Source organism: Acipenser ruthenus, chromosome 37, assembly GCF_902713425.1.
Source record: "Acipenser ruthenus chromosome 37, fAciRut3.2 maternal haplotype, whole genome shotgun sequence".
Classification (NCBI taxonomy): Eukaryota; Metazoa; Chordata; class Actinopteri; order Acipenseriformes; family Acipenseridae; genus Acipenser; species Acipenser ruthenus.
In genome coordinates this window covers 6,323,740-6,347,333 of record NC_081225.1, presented here as the reverse complement: position 1 = coordinate 6,347,333, position 23,594 = coordinate 6,323,740, and the positions used below count along the sequence as shown (strand labels likewise).

The window sequence follows — 23,594 nt, the reverse complement described above, 5'->3', positions numbered from 1 at the left end:
AAACAAAATCAGTTACCCACGTTGCGGTGGTGACTGTTATTTTTACCCACACGGCTTGCTGTGGTGTGTGTGTGTGTGTGTGTATTTGTTTCTTTACTGCCTTGCAGTTTAAAAAGAAAAAGTAGCAGGGTTACTACTGCATATAATGGTGTTGGCTTGGTGTTGGCTTGCCCCCACCATCTTGGGCCCTCTTCAGAGGTGCCTCGATGTCTGATATTTGTACTGCGGCTAGCTGGACTATGCCACATACTTTCTCCAGGTTCTACTGTCTTAATGTTGTAGACCATGCCTTGCCTTCTGTAGGCACAAGGGTCCTTGAGGGTGTAAGTTCACACTAACCTCTGGGTTAGACGGTGCTTGTGCATCCCTCATATGCTGCCGTTCCTTCTCCCTCGCGACGGCTCTGGTATACATTATCCCATATGTATTGTCTTGGTGGTTGTCTTCGAATACCGTAAGTTACTTACAGTAACCCTGGTTCCATGAACGAGAAGATGACCACCAACTGCAAGGTCGCTTCGGTCGCCCTCATGGGTTCGACTGAAAAAGAGAAATTGCTTTCTTTGGATGATAGTTTAGATGATTAGATAAAGGGGCATTCAGAACAGAAAATAGGAGGCACTTTTTTACACAGATAATTGTGAAGGTCTGGAACCAACTCCCCAGTAATGTTGTTGAAGCTGACACCCTAGGATCCTTCAAGAAGCTGCTTGATGAGATTCTGGGATCAATAAGCTACTAACAACCAAACGAGCAAGATGGGCTTGAATGGCCTCCTCTCGTTTGTAAACTTTCTTATGTTCTTATAAAGCCACTTACAAATGTGCCATGAACTGCGGTGTACACTTGTTATAATATTAAAGCAGCTGTTTGAGAATATCCTTGCTGTAAAAACAACGCTAAAGTTAAACACGAAGAGCAAGTGAGCTCATGTCCAAAGACAATGTGTGTCCGCCCTCAGTGTTAATAAATATAGTTGGTGAACTGGATGTCATGAGCCAGCTCGATTGCCCAAAACAGCACAACAAACACATATACCAACAAGTTGTTGATGCCCTCTCAGAAATGACCAAATAAAATTACAAATGAACGTATTGATTGTGTTTTATTTGTTTGCATCATTAATATTTAAGACAACGGTAAATCCAACACAGCTAAAAAGAAAGAGAACCTTTGACAGCACGAGCCTCCTCAGATCACTGCTGTCCAATTGAAATTGGTGGCTGAGGTAACCTTCCCCCTGTCTGTCTCACACAGGCAGCCACTAACTCCTGAACTCCTAATTTTGTTGTTGACAAGAGTTTGTGCAGGATACAGCAGGCAGTGGCAATTTTGGGAACAAACTAATGCTGCACTTCAGTCCATTTCATCAGTATCCACCACCTCCCTTTCAAGTGCCCACTACCTGTATTTGCCCACTTCCTCAGCAGCTGTCAGCCGTCTGGACGGGTAGGGTTTCTAAGCCAGGGAAGTAGTATACGCTGCATCACCTGATCCCCTATGTGCTGTATTGCCTGAAAGAAAGGGAAATATATATAATGTCTCTGCCAGTTTTCAACCATGGTGATCTGCAATACCTGTTGGTACCTCCATCGTAAGATAAATTAGTTGAAACAGTATTCACTACAAACGACATGACACCCCACTAATGACATCTGAAAAACAATTTGGGCAAGAGCAGTAAAACATATTATAAACAACCAGGCACTAGGTATTTAGAAATTGCAGCGTAGATTTTCTCGTGTACCAGTTCTCTGTGTGCGCATGGAAATAACATTTTCATGAGCCATCTGCAAAAACAGCACGAGAACTTTACACATAGCTCATTTACATATCAACCCCCACCTTTCCCTTTAATTTGCATGACCTCGAGTGAAATGCCATGTTTTCTCAAGTAAAATAAACTGAGCAAATGGAAACCCGAAAAAGCATTTTGCACGAGACATTTTTCTGGAGCAAATGTCTCGAGCTAAAAAAAACACACACTCTTGGCAACTCCACCATTGTCTTTTGGGATATGTAGTGACTTTAGAGCTCTGTAAATATAAAACTACTCACACATACTTAAATATTGTAAGACAGGCGTGCAATGGACAAAAAGTTAATTGTTTTGTGATTAATGATTACTGGGATAATCTTACATTGATTTCAAAACTGCTGCATTCTCGATTCACACACGATTCACACACTGTCCTCAGGGGCAGAAACCGATCACGCTCTGTTCGCCCACCCTGCCTTGATTTTGCAGCAGTCTTCACCAAACACTCCTAACCTATAGAAGTTTCATATTGCATTTGTTATTATCTGTTTAACTTGATTTTATAACAAACATTTTTTAACCCGTAGAACCCCTTCTTCTAGGTACTGTGTGAATTATATATATATAGTAACACTTTACCGCAAACATGTTTTTTTTTATTCTTTATTTCCAAAAAATGAATATAGTCTTCTTTTTTTCTAATACAGTAGCAGTCATCATAGTGGTTGTTGTATTGTTGCTATCTAGTTTTGAATTTTGATTTACATTTTCTGAGGATGGTGTCATTTTAATGCTTTTGTGAAACAAATAGCAATTACTATTGAGATATAGGACTAAAAACAGGTAGGGGTATGGACGTGTATGATATACAGATATAATATGCTTCCATTTAATTGCAAATATGCAAATATTATTACATTCAAATATGTTCATGTAGATGCTGAAATAGTGGACATTTAAGTGTGTGGATAGTGAAGGGGGGTTACAGCAGGTGTGGTATTTCTATTTCATAGTGAAGGGACACACAGGGGTTACATAAGAACATAAGAACATAAGAAAGTTTACAAACGAGAGGAGGCCATTCAGCCCATCTTGCTCGTTTGGTTGTTAGTAGCTTATTGATCCCAGAATCTCATCAAGCAGCTTCTTGAAAGATCCCAGGGTGTCAGCTTCAACAAAATTACTGGGGAGTTGGTTCCAGACCCTCACAATTCTCTGTGTAAAAAAAGTGCCTCCTATTTTCTGTTCTGAATGCCCCTTTATCTAATCTTCATTTGTGACCACTGGTCCTTGTTACTTTTTTCAGGTCAAAGAAGTCCCCTGGGTCGACATTGTCTATACCTATTAGGATTTTGAATGTTTCAATCAGATCGCCGCATAGTCTTCTTTGTTCAAGACTGAATAGATTCAGTTCTTTTAGCCTGTCTGCACACTTTTCTCCATTAAATGTCATTTGCCATGTGTCTGCCCAATTCTGAATGCTGTCTAGATCATTTTGAATGAACTTTGCTGCTGCAACAGTGTTTGCCACTCCTACTATTTTTGTGTCGTCTGCAAATTTAACGAGTTTGCTTACTATGCCAGAATCTAAATCATTAATGTAGATTAGGAATAGCAGAGGACCTAATACTGATCCCTGTGGTACACCACTGGTTACCTTGCTCCATTTTGAGGTTTCTCCTCTAATCAGTACTTTCTGTTTTCTACATGTTAACCACTCCCTAATCCATGTGCATGCATTTCCTTGAATCCCTACTGCGTTCAGTTGGAGAATTAATCTTTTATGCGGGACTTTGTCAAAAGCTTTTTGGAAATCTAAATAAACCATGTTGTATGCTTTGCAATTATCCATTTTCAATGTTGCATCCTCAAAAAAAGTAATGCAGGTTAGTTAGACACGATCTCCCTTTCCTAAAACCATGCTGACTGTCTCCCAGGATACTGCTACCATATAGGTAATTTTCCATTTTGGATCTTATTATAGTTTCCATAAGTTTACATATAATAGAAGTCAGGTTTATTGGTCTGTAGTTACCTGGTTCGGTTTTGTCTCCCTTTTTGTGGATCGGTATTACGTTTGCTATTTTCCAGTCTGTCGGTACAACCCCTGTGTCAAGAGACTGTTGCATGATCTTGGTTAGCGGTTTGTAAATAACTTCTTTCATTTCTTTGAATACTATTGGGAGGATCTCATCCGGCCCAAGGGATTTGTTTATTTTAAGAGCTCCTAGTCCCTTTAACAACGGGTGTGGTATGTCTATATGATAGTGAAGGGGAATACAGTGGTTACAACGGGTGTATTTCTATTTGTTTGATAGTGAAGGGGAACACAGGGTTTGCAGCGGGTGTGGTATTTCTATTTGATAGTGAAGGGGAACACAGGGTTTGCAGCGGGTGTGGTATTTCTATTTGATAGTGAAGGGGAACACAGGGTTTGCAGCGGGTGTGGTATTTCTATTTGTTTGATAGTGAAGGGGAACACAGGGTTTGCAGCGGGTGTGGTATTTCTATGTGTTTGATAGTGAAGGGGAACACAGGGTTTGCAGCGGGTGTGGTATTTCTATTTGTTTGATAGTGAAGGGGAACACAGGGTTTGCAGCGGGTGTGGTATTTCTATTTGTTTGATAGTGAAGGGGAACACAGGGTTTGCAGCGGGTGTGGTATTTCTATTTGTTTGATAGTGAAGGGGAACACAGGGTTTGCAGCGGGTGTGGTATTTCTATTTGTTTGATAGTGAAGTTGAACACAGGGTTTGCAGCGGGTGTGGTATTGCTATTTGTTTTGATATTTTGCAGCAGCCATGTTTGTAGACTTGGAAAGGCTGGCTGAGCAGTAAAGGAAGACTGGCATTTCAGTCTTGTGGTTTATTATTTTTTTATTTTAACTAGAGAATAAAAACAGTTGTCATAAGCATGTATCAGAGGGGCAGGACCACCGAGAGAGTGGGGAGAGAGGACGGAAAGAGGATGGGGGAATTTCCCTGGCCTTTCTATATATATATATATATATATATATATATATATATATATATATATAAAAAATATATATACCTGTTGGTACCTCCATCTGACATATATAAACGCCTTGCCGCAGGATAATGCCAAGTGTATAATATTGTATGGACTTATATCTCTTATGAAAAATAGTTGAGATTGCGAACTACATAAAAAGGGCATCACATTTGCGGATCCAGGTTAATAATGATACTTTGTAATTGATATGAGAAAATTGCAATTGATTCATTTTTCATTGTTTTATTTTCTCTTTATTAAAAAAAGGTAAACAAACAAGTATAATGTAACCAAAAGCCTTGATTCAATACACAGCTAGTTCATTTTTCAATATGGGTAAGCCGGACCAAGACAAAACAATGCGAAACGTCTTTAAAACTATACCACACAGTTAAAAAAAGTATGAAAACTAATAGTAATAATTTATTATTTTTGTTTTGTAGACCAGGGATTTTTGAAGACGTTTTGCATTGTTTTGTGCCCTGTCCGTGCACTTCTGTCTTGCTGGCGCTTCACCCTCCCCTGATCTGTTACTGAAAAAACATCACAAAAATACATCAATTATTTTCTGTTTTATATTTGTAATTAATTTAGAACAATTTGTAGATTTTATTTTTCACTTTGACATTATGGACTTTTTTGTGTTGATCAGTGGCAAAAACTCTTAATTAAATACATTTTGATTCCATGTTGTAACACAGTAAAATGTGGAAAAGTCCAAGAGGGGTGAATACTTTTGAGAGCCATTGTATATATGTGCGCACACTGTATAAAAAAATGTGAAATTACTCTGGGACAATCCGTTCTTCTTATAGGAATGACACCTTTAAGGACTACAGACACCTTTGGTGACGTCATTATAATACTTGGCTAATAAGCTATTTGCATTGCTCCAAACTTTATGTATTTTTAGACTTTTAGACATTTGTTTAGGCAGTATAAAAATGACCAATGGGGTAAGATGCTCTTTATTGATAAAACAGCCTTAAAAAAAGGTATATTGTCTAAAGAGAAACGTAGATTAATTATTGATCAACCCCATGTAAAACATGCTTACTCCAAACTTTAGCTGCCTTTTCAAACATATGGTTCTGTAATATATGTGGGGAAAGAAATGTATACTAGAAAAAACTGTTTAGACTGAGACAGCAGTGCTGTCAGCAAGAGTTCCGATGCAGCAGTGTGCACTACGCGGTACAGTAGTTGTCAGTACCACACCATAGGCTATGTACTCAAATATAATTTACATATATGGCCAAATGCTTTGCATCACCTAGTAGAATATTAGAATGCAGACATCATTCATATATATATATATATATATGAACATAATTTCAATGTTTTATTTAACGTCATGCAATCTAAGAAACTACAAAATGATATCTCAAAATTCTACAATAGTGTTACATGTTCATGTTAAATTTCAAAATGTCACATTTTTCAGTTTTTGGAAAACTAAAGCGATGCTAATTTCAATATGTCAACGTAACATTATTAATTCTGTAGGGCGTGATGCAAAACTTGTGGCCATAGCTGTAATGCCCCCCATATAATCTACTAAATAAAAACACTGGTTTGTTTTTCAAAGTTTCAGCAAGTAGCTTATTACTAGTGTTAGAAAATATATCCTTTTACAGCCAGTTATTTAGTAAAAAAATTAGTGAACTACAGAAATAAAAAATAAAATTTAAAAAAAAAGGCAAAACGTGATAACAGTATCAAGTTGGCTACAGGAAGGATGGTTATCAGGGACTGACTTGCCTGTCCTTGTATGAAATATGGGAGGGATCAAACACTTCAGGGTGCTTGGACACCTCTGTGGACAACAGTTTAATTCATGATTTTTCCTGGCAAGCACGTGTTGTCAGCACTTGGCTGTGATTGGTTAATCCACCGACGGTACCACGCTGCAGTCAGAAAAAATCGCTCTGGTTTTGATTTGAGTGGTACCGCTCAGCGACACCGCGGGATTAGTGGCGTCATCCTACACTGATGTGTCCAACACAATATGAAAGCAATGCCAGCGATACAGTCGGCAAAATGCCTCGCATGCCACACAGCGCAGTGCCTGTCTGTCCCGGGCTCTTTTAAAGTCGTAATTTCAATGTTTTGTTTTATTCTCACATTGCCCCCCTAAGTCTCTTCTGTACTGAACCGATGTGCATCATCTGTTGTGTAAAGTGTAGAGAGTGGCAGTACAGGCGCTTTTCGAAAATATATTGAAATATATTGGCATATATAGTATAACTGTAACAATTGTAAGTCGCCCTGGATAAGGGTGTCTGCTAAGAAATAAATAAAGAAATAATAATAATAATAATAATAATAATAATAATAATAGATTTTGTAATATACTACATTATATTTCAATATATTTTCTTTCCATAAGGGGGCCCCGGTATAAAAATACCAATACTGTCATAACCTTAATATCACAGTATAGTCTACATGACATAAATCAAGTTATAAAATTAAGGCTTACAAAAAATGTAGTAATACTACAATTCACAAATTTTTTATATATATATATATTGTGAGACAGCAGGGAGGGGGTTTTTGTGTTTATTAAAAATAGCGCACCAGCGCTTAAAAATCCATTTCATTGTTCTGGGTCGTATTTTTAAAGGGGCAACGAACCCGAGTGAGTTGTGCTTTGTCACATATGGTGGAGAACGCGGGCAGAGTGTGTGGGCATCCCTACGACCCAGAAAATGGATTTTAAAGAATTAATTGCAATGATCAATCGCAACACCGCTGCTCAGAAAGAGCAGACAAAGAAGTGGATACAGGAGTGGGGGCTACCGGATCCGGAGCCGACAGAGCTAGACCTGCTACTCCAAAAATGGGAGCAAGCAAGAGGTACCCCGCTGACTCCAGCTCCAGAGCCCAGAGGGGAGGAGCCGCCGCTTCCAGAGCCCAGAGGGGAGGAGCCGCCGCTTCCAGAGCCCAGAGGGGAGGAGCCGCCGCTTCCAGAGCCCAGAGGGGAGGAGCCGCCGCTTCCGGAGCCCAGAGGGGAGGAGCCGCCGCTTCCGGAGCCCAGAGGGGAGGAGCCGCCGCTTCCGGAGCCCAGAGGGGAGGAGCCGCCGCTTCCGGAGCCCAGAGGGGAGGAGGTGAAAAGCATACCTCCACCACAGCCCCGACCACCACCCCTACAGGCGCCGCTGCGTCCAGTCCCTCACCCCTTGCTCCTGGACACCCTGCCGGTCTTCCTGGACCTCCCTGTGCTGGACCTGGAGCCCAGGAGTCTGCAGCACTGGCCACAGCTCTGCCCCTGGTTACCTGCTCCGCTCTCCCCGAGCACCCAGACGTCGCTGGGCTGCTGCCAGACGTCGCTGTTGCTCCCCCTGTTAGCTGCTTCGCTCCCCCTGGGTGATCGGACATCACTGCGCCAGTTCCCAGGGGAAGACCTGTGTCCACTGCGGCATCCTCCAGTGCCCCGGCCTACGCTTCGGTCGGCCCTGTTAGCCCGGTGGGGTCCCGTGTCGCCGGTTTGCGGTCCCTTCCTGGCAGCGCCGGAAGGACCGACCCATCCTCAAGCCCGCCCGTGGAAGAGGGCGGCAATGGACATTGCTGGACTTGAGGCTGGGTGGTCTTTTAAGGGTGGAGGGAGGTGGCCGTGGTATGGCCGGTGTCTTGAAAAGACATGGGGGGGGGGGGGGGATGTGTGAGACAGCAGGGAGGGGGTTAAATCCTCCCTGCAGAAAACATGTGCAAATGCACATTGGTTGATGTAATTGTTTTGTTTTATTATTTAATTATCCCCTGCACCTGGTGATCATTGTAAATCAGAGCCAGGTGCAGGGTATTTAAAGAGAGCAGCCAGTCTGTTCTATGCTGTTGTATGGAAGGAGGCAGATAGTGTGCTCTGTCTCCAAGCAGTCAGACAGAAGTAAGTGCTGTGTCAAACCTGTGTGGTTTAATTAAGTTTTGGGGCAGGGAAACGGCTTAGCCGTCCTGTGTTAGTTAGGTTCCTGTGTGTGTAGTTAGTGCTCGATAAGAGCTAGGTGTTTATTTGGTTTTGTGTGTTTGATTTTTGTGTTTATTAAAAATAGCGCACCAGCGCTTAAAAATCCATTTCATTGTTCTGGGTCGTATTTTTAAAGGGGCAACGAACCCGAGTGAGTTGTGCTTTGTCACAATATAAATATATATATATATATATATATATAAACGGAAACACCAATGTAAAGTCACTTAATAGGGAGTTGGGCCACTATGGTAACCCGCTCTGTGGAGTTCTCGGCGGACCGTTTTTGATGAAACTGGCTGCTCGCCCCCAGATTGAAATTTGCAGTCAATTGATCTGCAGTTGCTTGGCTGTTTTGCCTAGCACAGCTATCACAATCCTCGGAGTTCCATGCCGACATCACCTTAGACACCGTTGCTCTTGAAACCATCAGCAAGTTGAGCTGTCTTGGGTGTTTCAGTTTCCTCAGTAAGAGAAGTTGCCGTTAGCTTGACGCCCAAACATATAGATTTGGCTATCTTCCTGTGCAATAGTCAGCCAAGTAAGATCAATTTATACCCGTGCCCAAATGACTTTGAGGACCACTGGTCCAGAGGTAACCAGAGTCAGAGGCAGATAGGTAAATTATCCTGCTTCAAGTAATTAACAGTAGCTGTATTTAAATAACATTATAAAGGTGGTGTTTTAATTAGGTGATCTACTGTTTGTGATTAGTACCAGGTGAGTGTGGTTAAATTGAATAGAGGTTGATTTGCAATTTGATTGGTTTACACAAAGCTTTTATCCATCTAGTTAGTATAATAGACAGCTAGCCTATTTGTGCGCCAGCCAATCGAAGAGCCTCTCTAACAAAGAGCTGGGAGTCTAGCTATGGGAGTCCTGCGAGGAGAGGCTGTTGGAAAAAATCCGAAACTAGCAGCGCTCTGGATACCGCAAATTACTAGATAGGTCTGTACCCTTCCCCCAGCGCTCTTGCTCCCTCTACCACTGTACCTATCTGTCTTACCTGTCCTGCTATGACTGTCTCTCACATCCTTGTTATTCTGTCCTCTCACTCCCGTCCTTTGTCCTCTCTCCAACGCTGCTCCCCTAACCCCTTTGCCTCCCACCTCTCTCTTGATTCCCTTGCTCTCACTGAAACTTGGCTCTCTTCTGATAACACTAACTCCTGCTGCCCTGTCCTCTCTCTACATCCTAGGGGAGGTGGGACTGGTCTCCTCTCTCCCTCCTTACTCTTTTCTGTCCCCTCTGACCTCTTACTCTGTTAACACCTTTGAATTTCACGTGTCCAACTAACCTCTCCCTGTCAACTCCTGCTAATTCTACTGTACCGTCCCCCTGGACCTCTCACTCACTTTCTCGATGAACTTGACTATCTCCTCTCCTCCCTCCCCTCTCTGTCTACCCCAACTGTCCTGTTAGGTGATTTCAATATCAATCTCTCCAATCCCACCCACTCTGCTGGATTCCTTCCTCTCCTTCAACTTCTCTCTCTCTCCATCCCCTCCTACCCACAAAGCTGGCCGTCAACTCGACTTCACCACCTGCTGCCCCTCCACCCTCTCTGATCACTCTGCTCCTATTTCCAATCTATTATCCATTCCTCCACTGACAACCCCCGGAAACTATTCTCTACCTTCTCCTCCCTCTTCAACCCTCCCCCCCTTCTCCTCCCTCCTCTGACGACTTTGCCTCTTTCTTTTCCTCTAAAATCTCTGATATCCGCAAACTCTTTAACACCTCTCCCACCCCCCAGCCCCCATCCCCTCCCACTCCAACCCCAACACCCTCTGTCTCCCCTACTAACTCACCCTCCTCCTCCTTCTCTCACCTCTCAGGCTCTGACCTCTCCTCCCTCCTCCAGGGCCACAAACCCATCACGTGCGCCCTGGACCCCCTCCCCACTCACATCTTTCAAGCTGTTGCTTCTGCTCTACTCCCCTTCATCTCCTCCCTTCTCAACACCTCTCTCCTCTCTGGCCTCTCCCTCTGCCTTCAAACAAGCCACTATCACCCCCACGCTCTCTCCCTCCTCCTCGGCCAAGAACCTCGGAGTAACCCTGGACCCCTGCCTTTCCTACTCCCAGCACATCTCCACTCTAGCACGCACCTCTCGATTCTTCCTGAGCAACATACAAAGAATTCGACCCTTCCTCACCAACTACTCCACGCAACTCATCGTCTAGGCCCTGGTACTCTCCTGCCTAGAACACTGCAACACCCTCCTGGCTGGCCTCCCTGTGTCCACCAACCGTCCGCTCCAGCTCATCCAGAACTCTGCTGCTCGCCTGGTGTTCTCTCTGCCTCGCTTCTCCCATGCTACTCCACTGCTCCACTCAGTCCACTGGCTCCTGATCACCACTCGCATCCAGTTCAAGACTCGCGTACCGATTTGTTGACCAGACTGCACCCAGCTACCTCCAGACCCTCATCTCTCCCTACACCCCCACCCGACCTCTCCGCTCCGCCTGCACTAGAAGACTGGCTGTACCTCCTGTACACTCCCCTGCCTCCAGAGCCCGCTCTTTCTCCACTCTCGCCCCACAGTGGTGGAACGACCTTCCTATGGATGTCAGGACTGCCCAGTCCCTGACCACCTTCTAGTACCTCCTCAAGACACACCTCTTCAGACAACACCTGTGAAACTCAAATCTTCCCTTCTGGACAAAATAGCACTCTGCCTTTAATGCACTTTAATTTGCAGTTATCTGCTCCCCATTTTACTGTATTTAATCCTGCACTTAACCCAATCTGTAGTGTTTTGTATTTCACCTGAACTCGTATCTAACTGTTCTGTTCTCCGCAGGTCTGGTAGTTGGAGAGCGCCCATCTACTGTGTCTTAAACAATGCCATGCTTCAATCCATTGCAATGGCTGAGAGAGTCAAGGACGCTGGTCTTGGTGGTGGTCTTTGTAGCCCTCTTACTGGACAACATGCTGCTCACTGTAGTGGGTAAGTAAGACCTGTAAACAATGGAAACTGAACCTTAAGTTTAAAGGTCTTTAAAAGGGGTTGTTATTGGCATAGTATTGTTGCGATTTTTCCCTTTTTCCTGCTGGGAGAATCACTTGCTTACTAGAAAATAAATGACAGCTGTTTTTTTTGTTTTTTATTTACCCTGGTTTTTCTCCCCAATTGCGTATGCCCAATTATCATCTGTATCCTTGGCAAACCGCTCGCAGCCCCCCTGCCAACTCGGGAACCCACGGTCACGGTCGGCTGTGACATAGCCTGGATTCAAACCTGCGATCTCCAGGCTATAGGGCGCATCCTGCACTCCACGCGGAGCACTTTTACTGGATGCACCACTCGGGAGCCCCCATGATGGCTGTTTTTAAAGCTCCTCATTCAAGGACACTAATATAAACTACAGGCCTATTTCACTACATTTTCTTCATCACACACTGTACCTTTCCAGCCCTCCCAGCTTCTTTTTATTATCTATACATTACGCCCCCTTAAAAGTGTCAAGCTCAAACACCCAATCATAAACTCCTAAGAGTGCAGCCAATAACCCAAAGCAACCCCCAATAGAACTCAAATCAACTGCATTGGAGAAACAGGAAAATCCATTTCCACCTGATTCTCTCAATATAGGTATGATTCAGTTAAGTTCACCTCCAGACCAGCCTCTTTTAGACATCATGCACCTATTCTGTCTTCTGCCCTCACTAGGACAATAAAGGAAAATAACAAGAATGAATTGCTCAACTTAAGGAATTAACAGCTTTACCAAAAGATCTTCATTGCCAAAATCACCTTTTCCAGTTTTTTATCATTTCTCTTACTTAATTACTTTTGTAAAAATGTACCCTAGCTACCATTTACAATAAGACAGGTCACAATGATGCATGCTGTTCATACATTTCTCTCACAAGGAGGGACTACCCCTTGCTAACTGATATTAAATACAACTGTATACAAGCTATCTGAAGTTACCCGAAGCTGCTTATAATTAAGGCCACAATTTTGTCACAGAAGTCAGTGAAATCGTGAATTTGAAAAAAAGTCAGTGAAATCTTGGAAATGGGTGTAAAAACACTTTTGATTAGGTGCTTCCTTTATTTCCTTTAAAAATGCATTATGTCATGCACTGAAAATACAAATCTGCGAGTATCTGTAAATTGGTTGGTTGTGTATGCACACAGCAGTTACTCGTAGCTATGTAGGCCAGCGAATAAGATAGAAGCAAACATGTAAATCAGTGACAGCTGAAATGCAAAAAACAAAAATGTGAGTGAGCTGTTTTCTATAAAGACAGGAGAACAAATGCATTGAGAACAGAAGTTTAACAACTTACAGAGGCTTTCCTTACAACATGCTGTTAATTTCAGAATCGTGGAAAATCTGTTAAAGCCTGGTTCAAACAGTGGGCTAATTCTGTCCCAGTTGGATGGGATACATCAGGCACAGACAGCTAAGCTGAGCAGCTTCAATATTTGCTGTACGGTAACGGGACGCATCGTGTCGCAGCCCTTTTGACTGCGCAAAGTGGTCGCAGCTGCTGTTCATAATTTAAATACAGACTGCATTTGCGAAATTGGATACATTTACATTTAAGTAGAGGTGCTGAGTTTGTACCTCTATGCAAAAGCGATGTTGTTGGCATACATGCCAACAGTCCCTATATGGTCGGGACAGTCCCGATTTCCTAGCAAGTGTCCCGTGTCCCGAAGCATAGGAAGAAAGTCCCGATATTTGCCCATAGAAAATTTTTTATTTATTCTGCACAGTAGAGTTAGTGAAAACCACACGCTGTGCTCTTCGTGGGGCTGACACATCTGCTGATCAATAACTTATACAAAGGTAAGAATGCTTAATTGTGTCTATTTTTACTTTTTTACTGTCATGATGGTCGTGTGGTGTTGAGTTGGGGGATACGTCTATTATATGATAATGAGAGTTTTTTGTGTATGACCCCTCCCATGTGTATGTTGCACCCGCACATCCATTTCACCTCAGCAGTGCCTTCTGAGTCCAAGCGTGTTACTAGCTGAAAGCATGCCAGTCAAGAGGACATACAGCTGATTGGTTATTGACAGGAAAGAAGTCAGTGAAGGGGTGGGACTATTTCACACTCCAAGTGAAATGACCAAGGAAGTACAAGCACTATGTATAATGAATAGATGTGCATGGCATGGAAAACGTATGTAGCTATTTTGTTAGCTACAATTACTGCCTTCTTTTTTCTGCATGGTTTCCTCCAGACCAAATCATACCTGCTAAAACCTCTCACTCACCACACATTGCCCCACCGACTGATTGCATTTCTGCTCGTACAAATATGTCACAAAAATAGTTATGTAATGGAAAGCAGGATTTAGATCGCTTAGGTCAACTGAACAGACCCACATTATTATTATTATTATTATTATTATTATTATTATTATTATTATTATTTATTTCTTAGCAGACGCCCTTATCCAGGGCGACTTACAATTGTTACAAGATATCACATTATACATTATTTCACATTATACAGATATCACATTATTTTTACATACAATTACCCATTTAAACAGTTGGGTTTTTTTTACTGGAGCAATCTAGGTAAAGTACCTTGCTCAAGGGTACAACAGCAGTGTCCCCCACTGGGGATTGAACCCACAACCCTCCGGTCAAGAGTCCAGAGCCCTAACCACTACTCCACACTGCTGCCCTACATTAGTCTTGAAACTAATTCTGACTGTGCTGTACTAAAATCTTTCTTATTTCTTTCAGTGCCTATAATCCCCAGTTTCCTGTACGCCACCGAGCTCAAGAGTGTGAACGATTCTTTAACCCACAACACAACCTCAGCTCCTGGGCAGGCTGGTTACGAAGCCGCTACTTTCTCCTCTGTCATCTCATACTATGACAACACAACAATCATCCTCACAGACGACACTGTCAACAGCACCAGCAGGGACTTTAGCAGGACTGTCAATGGCTCTCTGCTGACAGAAGAGGGCTCAGCGGTCAGAGACAGAGACTGCGTAAAAAACAATGACATCCTCATGGAGGAGAATGTCCGGGTCGGGCTCCTGTTCGCCTCCAAAGCTTTAATGCAGCTTGTTATGAATCCATTTGTTGGACCTCTTACTAACAGGTAAAACACGTTCAAATGAGAGGTTTAATGTACTGTAATCCTTTGCTGTTAGCATGTGAGAGATCAATGTAAAGAGTAAGCTGCTTCAGATGTCATTTTAATATACTTTAATGTCATTTTTTATATGTCCCTGTGTTATGATGTTTGCAATCATTCTGAGTTATTAACATTTGTTTTCTAAATCTGTCATCACCTGGCTTTGAGCTTGTCTGGAGAATCCTAAATGCCGGGACTGAACAGCCTTCCTCATTCCATTGTAATCATGTGACAATGTGACCTTTCAGTTCTACCTACTTTCTATGTGTATGTTTGCAGAGCAGGTGGGGCTTGCAGAGTTGAAAAGTCACATTGTCAATTGATTTCAGTGGAGCAAGGAAGGCTGGTTATTTACGATTCTCTGACTTCTAATCAAGAGGAGGAATGCATTAGTATTAGTAAAGTATGAAATATACCCCATTTAATATAGCTGTAAAATGTATATCGTTTTTTCCTTTAGGATTGGATACCACATTCCGATGTTTGCTGGCTTTGTGGTCATGTTCCTATCGACAATAAGTAAGCAGAGAATTAGTTAATAATATTTATCAAATTTGATCTAATTCAAATACGTTTACTTTTATTTGCTCTTGCTATGTACATTTTAACGTTTGGATAATTCTAAATTATGAATACCCCTAGGTGGTACTTCCATAGGTTTGGTCTTTCATAACGGTTTGACTTAACTACAACTAGGAGTAGAACCACTAATTAGTCAAATACCGGTAGTTGTGGTAAAAATAGTCAAATAGGTTGACTACTTGCCACTTTTAAAAAATAATATGTAGTTGATCATATGTGGTGGCTCTATTTGTGAACAAACTGTTTTGTATTTTAAAACTGATTGGAATTTTTGCAAAACTCTATATTAATATTCTAAAATGCAATTTACATGATCATGGATTGCAACCGCATGCTTCACAATGACTTCACAGTGACGTGATTACTCCACTACAAGTTTCTGAGGTTGATATAAAATAATAAAAGCTTAATCTCTACAAAATAAGTGTTGTTAGTACAGTATTGTTATCCTACAGACAGTATTCATCCGATGCGTGCCATAGCTCTCTGATCTCATACTTCCTCCTTGATTTGCAGTGTTTGCTTTCTCTGAAACCTACATCTTGCTGTTCTTGGCACGAATGCTTCAAGGAATCGGCTCGTCCTTCTCATCTGTTGCAGGTGAACTGAACCTTGAACTGACAGGCCAGAGGTGAAAAGAAGCTCATCCATCATTGCCAAGCACAGTCCGCTCCGCACAGCCTGTCTTATTAGTCAATTTGCTGTTAAACTGGCGGGTTACGGGTGGAGCTGTGTGGGTTGTCGATGGTCTGTGCTGGCAGTTTGACTCGGATCAGGTTAAAGCCAAACTGAATTGATATTAGTCAGCTCCATAGCCGCCTATAGCATATATTCTTTAACATAATATCATAGTCATCCACAGTTTCAAATTAGGTAGAACCTATAAGCAGACAAACATTTCAGCCTAATACATATATGCAAACTATTATTTTGATTTTTTTCTTAGAATCTGACATTCTCATCACAAAACAAACAGAAACAAAAGAGCTTTAGTTCAGCAAGGAAAGCTTGTGTTTTCTGGGTAGCTAGCTGTGTGAAACTCAAAATCGGGCACCAGGCAGATTAAACGATTAGTGAATGTTTAATTGAGGTTTGCAAAATAAAAGCTATAAAAGACAATCCGTAATCAGTTCATCAATTGATTGATTGATCTCTATTTAGAGATGACAGGTGATAAATGATGGATCCATTGTGCAATGACCTTAATAGAGAACAATTATATTTCACGTCAAATTGAAAGAATTGAAAGAAAGGGTGGATACAGTGGTATAAAAATTCTCAAAGTGTACGTCTTCAGTGTTACTCTGCTCATCTCCTCTGCCCTCTCTTGCAGGTCTTGGCATGCTGGCCAGTGTTTACACGGATGACAATGAAAGAGGGACGGCCATGGGGATTGCTCTGGGAGGACTGGCTCTGGGTGTGCTCTGTAAGAAACCCTGCTCCAGTCATTACTCCACAACACGACTGCTAAAGAGGCTTGTAGGAGGGTGGAGATGCGGGCCTAGTAGTCAGGCTGTGTGTCAGAGAGTACTCCATACAAATACGCAATTAAAGCTCTTGTGAGCACTTTGATTAAAAAATGTAAAGAAAAACAAAAGCCTAGCTCACACTGGAGCACTAACAGAAGCCCCTAGCCATTCTCACAGGCAGAATAACAAGTGTTTGGCAGCAGTTCCCAGCAGCCACACCCTCTCCTGCTTGTCCAAAAAATGACCAGCTGGCTTCTATAACCAGCTGCTTTTATAGCATGTGGCAGATGTAATTACTCATCAATGAAACAATCAACGTGGCCACCTGTGTCTTAACAGGATGCCTATGTTGGGCTTCCTGCTCCCTAGTTTCCTATATAATTTTCATCCTGTCACAGGGGGATTCACTCAAACAGTACAGCGCTGTTTCATGACCGATATTGTTTCCCTGCTTTGTAGTGCTGTTCCATCTGACTTCCAGACAGAGTGCTGAACTCGCCACAAACAAAAAAAGCACTGTGTTGATACGCTTTTCCATCCATCCATTATCTGTAACCGCTTAATCCTATAGAGGGTCACGGTGAGCTGAAGCCTAACCTGGCAGACACAGGGCGCAAGGCAGGACAACACCCTGGACGGGACGTCAGTCCATCACAGGGCAACTAAGGGGCAATTTAGAGAGGCCAATCCACCTAGCCAGCATGTGTTTGGACTGTGGGAGGAAAGTGGAGTACTCGGAGAAAACCCACACGAACATGGGGAGAACTTGCAAAAAGGCCAGAATCGAACCCAGGACCCTGGAGCTGTGAGGCAGCAGTGCTAACCACCGTGCTGCCCTTGATATGTTCTTAAGTTGAATGTCACCATAGAAAAGCAATAAGACTGGATTTATTGTGTTTTGTTAAAAAAAAAAAAAGTCTACTGGGATATCAAATGCCCACGTTATTACTTTTACAAATAGTTACAGACATTTTTAGGAGTTATAGCAAACACAATAAAAATCCTAACATTTGAATAATTAATGAATATGCAGTTTTAATTTACTTTTTGTCTACCATTTCCCTCCTAGAGCAGACTGAAAAATACCATATGATAAGATTCTAATAAAAAAAATATGCCAGTACAATGAATTTGGAACCCAGGTACAAATAAAGTACCACAGCACTTCTGTAAGAGACTACAAGTATGCTATTGGCATGTCAAGCTATGAAAACCATGACCACTGTGTACCTGCGGCTGACATGGCCGCGTGGTGTGCAGGGTGAGTCACACAGTCAAGAGGGGCGCAGGTTTCTGGCTGTGCAAAGTTACCTTCCTTTGCTGGGGATTGGAGCGTTGCATTGGCTCTGGTGCTTCTGCAGGTTAGGGCACAATTAGCAGACCGCTGACCTTCAGTTCCCGTGAGCTGCTGCGGGGAACTGCTCTGTGGAGGAAGCGTAATTGAACTTTGGGGTAAAATGATTTGACAAATAATATTTAAAAAAATATAGTATCTGCACTTGTGCTACCATTTCCCTTCAGCGTAGGACCACTGTGGGCAGTCAGATCAGTAAAGCACCCTGACAAGACGTTTCAGTGTCATGACCATTCCTCGATGGTTTCTCCCTCTAACTCTTTCATCCACATGTAAAACTTCCTCATGAAAAAGAAATAACCTGGAAAGCACCTGCACCTGCCCATTATTGTGACTGAAATTGACACGCGACATTGAGAAAAATCCCATTGCGTAATAGTGTGTGTTTGTTTGTTTTTCTTGATGTTTTTTCAGTTGGAGCCCCCTTTGGAAGTGTGATGTACGAATTTGTTGGGAAGAAAGCTCCCTTCCTGGTTCTGGCCTGCTTAGCGCTGATGGATGGAGGTAAAGATGGTTAATACATTTCTAAGGGTTATACTTGCTGTCAGCAATGTTTTCTGAAGCATGCCCCAGAAAAATATCACCAGATCAGACATTGCAGTTCTTCCTGTATCTGAATTTAAACCTGCCTTCAAAAAAATATTTAAAAAGTGGACCCCTGAGCTGACCCTGTCTGTCTGTCTCACTCTATGTGGTGGAAAAGATAACGTTGTATGAAATTCATTAAAAACAAAATAATAATTCCGCGTTGAATCAGAAATGTATTGACAGCATTTTGTTGTGTTTTCAATATAGCATTGCAGCTTTCTATACTTCAACCTTCGAAGGTTTCTCCCGAGGTGAGCAATTCTGCTATTTTATATAATGTTGTATGCTCTATCATGTACAATAATATTAACCCCTGATTAGTAATTCATTCATGCATGTTCTGTCTAAACAAATGTTTTTCATTCATTTTTTTTTTCAGTCTGCACAGGGCCCGTCTTTATTAACCCTGTTACGGGATCCGTATATTCTCATTACTGCAGGTAATACTTTCTTCAGCACATCCTTGTGAAAAATATAATGTTGATTATCAAATGTATTGAGCGATAACCGAGTCTACCGAGCCGATAAAAGTAAAGGTCGGAGAGTATTGTCTCACGTAAGGTCCTGGATTTTAATTTGAAAAAATCCATTCATGTGCTGCTTCTGTCAGAACTAATCGGTCTTTCTGCAGAAAGCTGCTGTACGATGCTGTGAATGGAGCCTTTGTGAAGTTTCTGTATAGCACAAGATACGCGAGTTTGGAATCCTAGTGAAAATAAATAACAGTCATTCTTGCTCATTAGGAGAGCAAAAGAGAGGTCATATGATATCTGTAACTAGAGGAGGCAATGAGACAGTCAACTCCCTCACCAGTATAACATTCTCAACTTTGTCTTTGATTTTATCCACTCATAAGACTAGTATCTCTTTGTACACTAATCTAAATAATAGTCTAAATATACTGCATGTACTATATATGTGTAAAATAATATTTAATATGTTAATACATTGCAAAATGTTGTATCCTACATATAGTATAAGTGAATACGACGTGGCTAGGGCGTCTCTTTTTGTTATAAGAGATGTCATCTCATGCAGTTTTGTGCAAGATGATCTGGCTATTCAAACTGTGCAGAGATTTCTGTTATAACACACAGCGAATGAACTTCATATTAATGAAAAACATGATTATCATGAACCGTGTTAACTGTAGGACTGTGCTGTGTGTCCAATGCACAGGATGGCATCTATACACACATATGTACTTTTGACAAACTCTTAACCTTCATGGGTTGATTTGAAGAGATTTTTAATATTCTATGCAAACTTTATCTTTGACTCTAAATCCTTGAAATCGACTGTTTTTCTGCAGGGTCCATATGCTTTGCCAACATGGGGGTTGCAATGTTGGAACCAACACTGCCAATATGGATGATGCAGACCATGTGCTCTCCAAACTGGCAGCTCGGTATGTTTTTGTATTTAGTATAGAGAATGATATGTACGGGCAGTCTCTGTGAGTAAGCCTGAGCACAGTGGAATTTCTGTAAGGAAGCCTGTGCAACAATGACTGCTTGGTGTGTGCTCAGTTAACTGCCACTGAAACAGTGAGTTTGCCAGCTATGTCCAGTGCAATTTTTTATAAACACAGTGTGAGGGGGGTTACAGCTGCATTGTTTAAACCACTTCAGTGCAGATATTCAACTTTTATATTTTGAGAAGCAGCCCCTGTGGATGAGAAAGGACAACCGTTATGATCCTGGTAAATTATGACATAACCAGGAACATCAGTAGAGAATTATTCAAAACACACAATAGGATATTAAGCAGATAAGAAATTCCAAAAATGTAGCTGCTGTGAAGTATCCCTTTATCAACACTCAAGTTTCAGTGTCAAGTTTCAGCCAATCAGAGTGCAGATAGCTATTCATTTATTACACTTCAACAGCACAATGTAAATATAACCTGAACCCTGCAGATATACAGCAGCCCCGATGATACAGGCATGACACTTGAATTAGGCACAATGCTGGGCTTTGTTCAATTCAAACACAGCACAGAGATGGAACCATAAACCTTTACATCCAGCGTTGGATAAAGGAATTGAGCTGCATGACCTGCTTACAGAGGGAATTAGGGATGAGGTATCACTTTACATGAAATATCTCTGATTACTGTGTATTGACATAGTAGTTACTTAGTAAATACATGTGTACTTACACATAATTACAATGTTATTATGCATAGTTACAATTTTTTCACGATATATATAAGTACACAATTGTGTAAGAAAATGGTTCATGTGAGGGTTAAGGGGGGTTAGTGTTAGGGTTATATCATGCACTACCACTTTAGGCTTGCTACGACTCAGCAATCTAAAATGTTAAGCAGATGACACACTGAACAATAACGATGCACTGAACAATAACGATGAGGTAATTTTAATGGCACTCAAAATACAGAGTGAAGTGTTGTGTAAAGTGTTTAAATGAGGTAGTTCTTATCTGTACCCAACAGGCTGACTGATATGAACGTATTAGTCACAGATCGACGAATATATCACGGGATATACTGTTAGTACAGTGTACCATTAAAGTATTACTGAAAAAGTAAGTTTAAATCTGTGTCAGCTATAGAGTTTAAATTAAGTTTAAAATGAGCGACTATTGAATCATTATGTTTAACAGGTTCGGGAATGTGATATTGTGTTTTGATCTTGATAATTTACCATTTTATTCCTTAGGTATTGCTTTTCTCCCAGCGAGTATATCGTACCTCATTGGCACAAACCTGTTTGCTATACTTGCTAACAAAATGGGAAGGTAAGTACAGAGCACTTAATGTTTGAGAGCTGTATACAGGAATTGTTAAATGATCATTAAAGGTATTAAAATATAGTGCACAAATAGCAAAGTGTTAAGAAACGGTACATTCACATACAGACAGTGGTGTAGTGCTATATTTACAAGTGAGGGGTCGCTATTAACTACCCCCCCCCACACACACACACACACACACACACACTCTCGCAACCTTACCACGCCGTCTGCAGTCCCTGTTTCCCCATACACTCAACACAACCACTGTTTATCACTAGTAGTTAGGGTATTTGAAAGGGCTAACAAGTGTACCAATTGATTACAAATTCAAACAATCAGGTATTGAGGAACTATTGTAAAGCAACTGCCTTACAGCTATTTATATTAAAGATAAATAATACACAAATACTGTACATATTTTCTCAACCAGTTTCATACACTAATACACACATGATTAAAACACCGTCATTATTATTATTAATTCTATGCATAACACTCCCCCTTCTCGTATATTGAATGATTTGGTCCAGAATCAGCTCGTCTCACTGTCCTATTGCAGCCGCTTAAGAGCGAATGAGACTTAGGTTTTGAAACAGAAGTGCATCTGTTTGCAAAAAAGATGTGTAAGGCCACAGGTACCCTTTATTTGTTTGTTGCGATTGAGTTTTATATTTTAAGAAAATGTTTCGCTTATTTTATCTACTTGATTTCTGATATATGGGTCTAAAAATAAGAACTGTAACAATTATTACATCTAATTGTAAAACGCTGACACCTCAGCACAGTGTTGATACAAGTTCCCTTCACCTCTCTTACATTATTCACACCTGTTGTTCCAGACCAGAGGCACACTTTATCTCTCAAGGGTTTCTTATGGTTATTGTATTCTTTGCTTAATTGTATGGGTTATACACATTGATCTCTCCATATATTAATAGGAGCAAAACAGTTCAATATTCTACACGTGAAGCGGTGCTCTCCCTGCACAAGAGAAGTGGGGGGCCGTGCTCCCCCCCAACCCCCCAGCAGTACACCCCTGCATACAGAGCACCGGACATACATGATTTATTCATGTTTGTTTTTAAGTGGCGACTATTTGACCCATTTGACTATTTTTACCTCAACTGGTGGACTTTCCAATTACTAGTTGCACTACTAAAAGGCATGTCATATGCAGACAGGCTAAAATAATTGAATCTATTCAGTCTTGAACAAAGAAGACTACACGGCGCTCTGATTCAAGCATTAAAAATTCTAAAACCTGAAAAAAGAAACAAGGACCAGGGGTCAGAAATGGAGACTAGATAAAGGGGCATTCAGAACAGAAAATAGGAGGCACTTTTTTACACAGAGAATTGTGGGGGTCTGGAACCAACTCCCCAGTAATGTTGTTGAAGCTGACACCCTGGGATCCTTCAAGAAGCTGCTTGATGAGATTCTGGGATCAATAAGCTACTAACAACCAAACGAGCAAGATGGGCTGAATGGCCTCCTCTCGTTTGTAAACTTTCTTATGTTCTTATGTTCTCCTAGTGTTTTTGATTTTCTCATTCCAGAAAGGCTTTAGAAACTGTGGCCTTTCAAGTCTGCTGGCTCCTCCTGCTCTATAGTATATAATGTAGTGTAGCGTTTTCTCCATAATAATCTGAAAACTCCAGTCAATACCTTTAGTATTTATGGGTAATGGCTTACAGTTTTGTTTTATTGGATTTGTTTTACTTTCCTTATGCCTTTGTATGATGTGTACAGTCATTCAGAGTGGTAGTGGGCTGTGTTGTATCCATTATTTAATTTATAATTATTTTCTTTGAACCAGAATTAACTTTGTATTATCTATTCCTGTAATTGATGTTACAGGTTTATGTACGGACTAATAAAAGGCTGCTTGGCTGGAAACTTTGGTAGTGCTTAAGAAATCTCTGCTTAACAGGTGTTAACCTGTGAATGTTAAAACTCTCTTTAACCGACAAGATACATTTC

At 41.4% G+C, this 23,594-nt stretch overlaps 1 protein-coding gene across 2 annotated transcripts in view; it reads left to right on the top strand.

Annotated features, from left to right (window-relative positions):
- The window catches only part of LOC117397944 (chromaffin granule amine transporter-like), a 37,271-nt gene that overhangs the window by 5,722 nt on the left and 7,955 nt on the right, over positions 1 to 23,594 (top strand). For both annotated transcript variants that reach the window (XM_059008607.1, XM_059008608.1), the window contains exons 2-11: positions 11,544 to 11,690; positions 14,460 to 14,826; positions 15,323 to 15,381; positions 15,961 to 16,044; positions 16,778 to 16,870; positions 18,682 to 18,771; positions 19,063 to 19,106; positions 19,235 to 19,295; positions 20,168 to 20,263; positions 21,539 to 21,617. In XM_059008607.1, coding sequence (XP_058864590.1) covers positions 11,585 to 11,690; positions 14,460 to 14,826; positions 15,323 to 15,381; positions 15,961 to 16,044; positions 16,778 to 16,870; positions 18,682 to 18,771; positions 19,063 to 19,106; positions 19,235 to 19,295; positions 20,168 to 20,263; positions 21,539 to 21,617 — 1,079 coding nt within the window. In that variant the 5' untranslated portion in view covers positions 11,544 to 11,584. The remainder of the gene's footprint in view (positions 1 to 11,543; positions 11,691 to 14,459; positions 14,827 to 15,322; positions 15,382 to 15,960; positions 16,045 to 16,777; positions 16,871 to 18,681; positions 18,772 to 19,062; positions 19,107 to 19,234; positions 19,296 to 20,167; positions 20,264 to 21,538; positions 21,618 to 23,594) is intronic.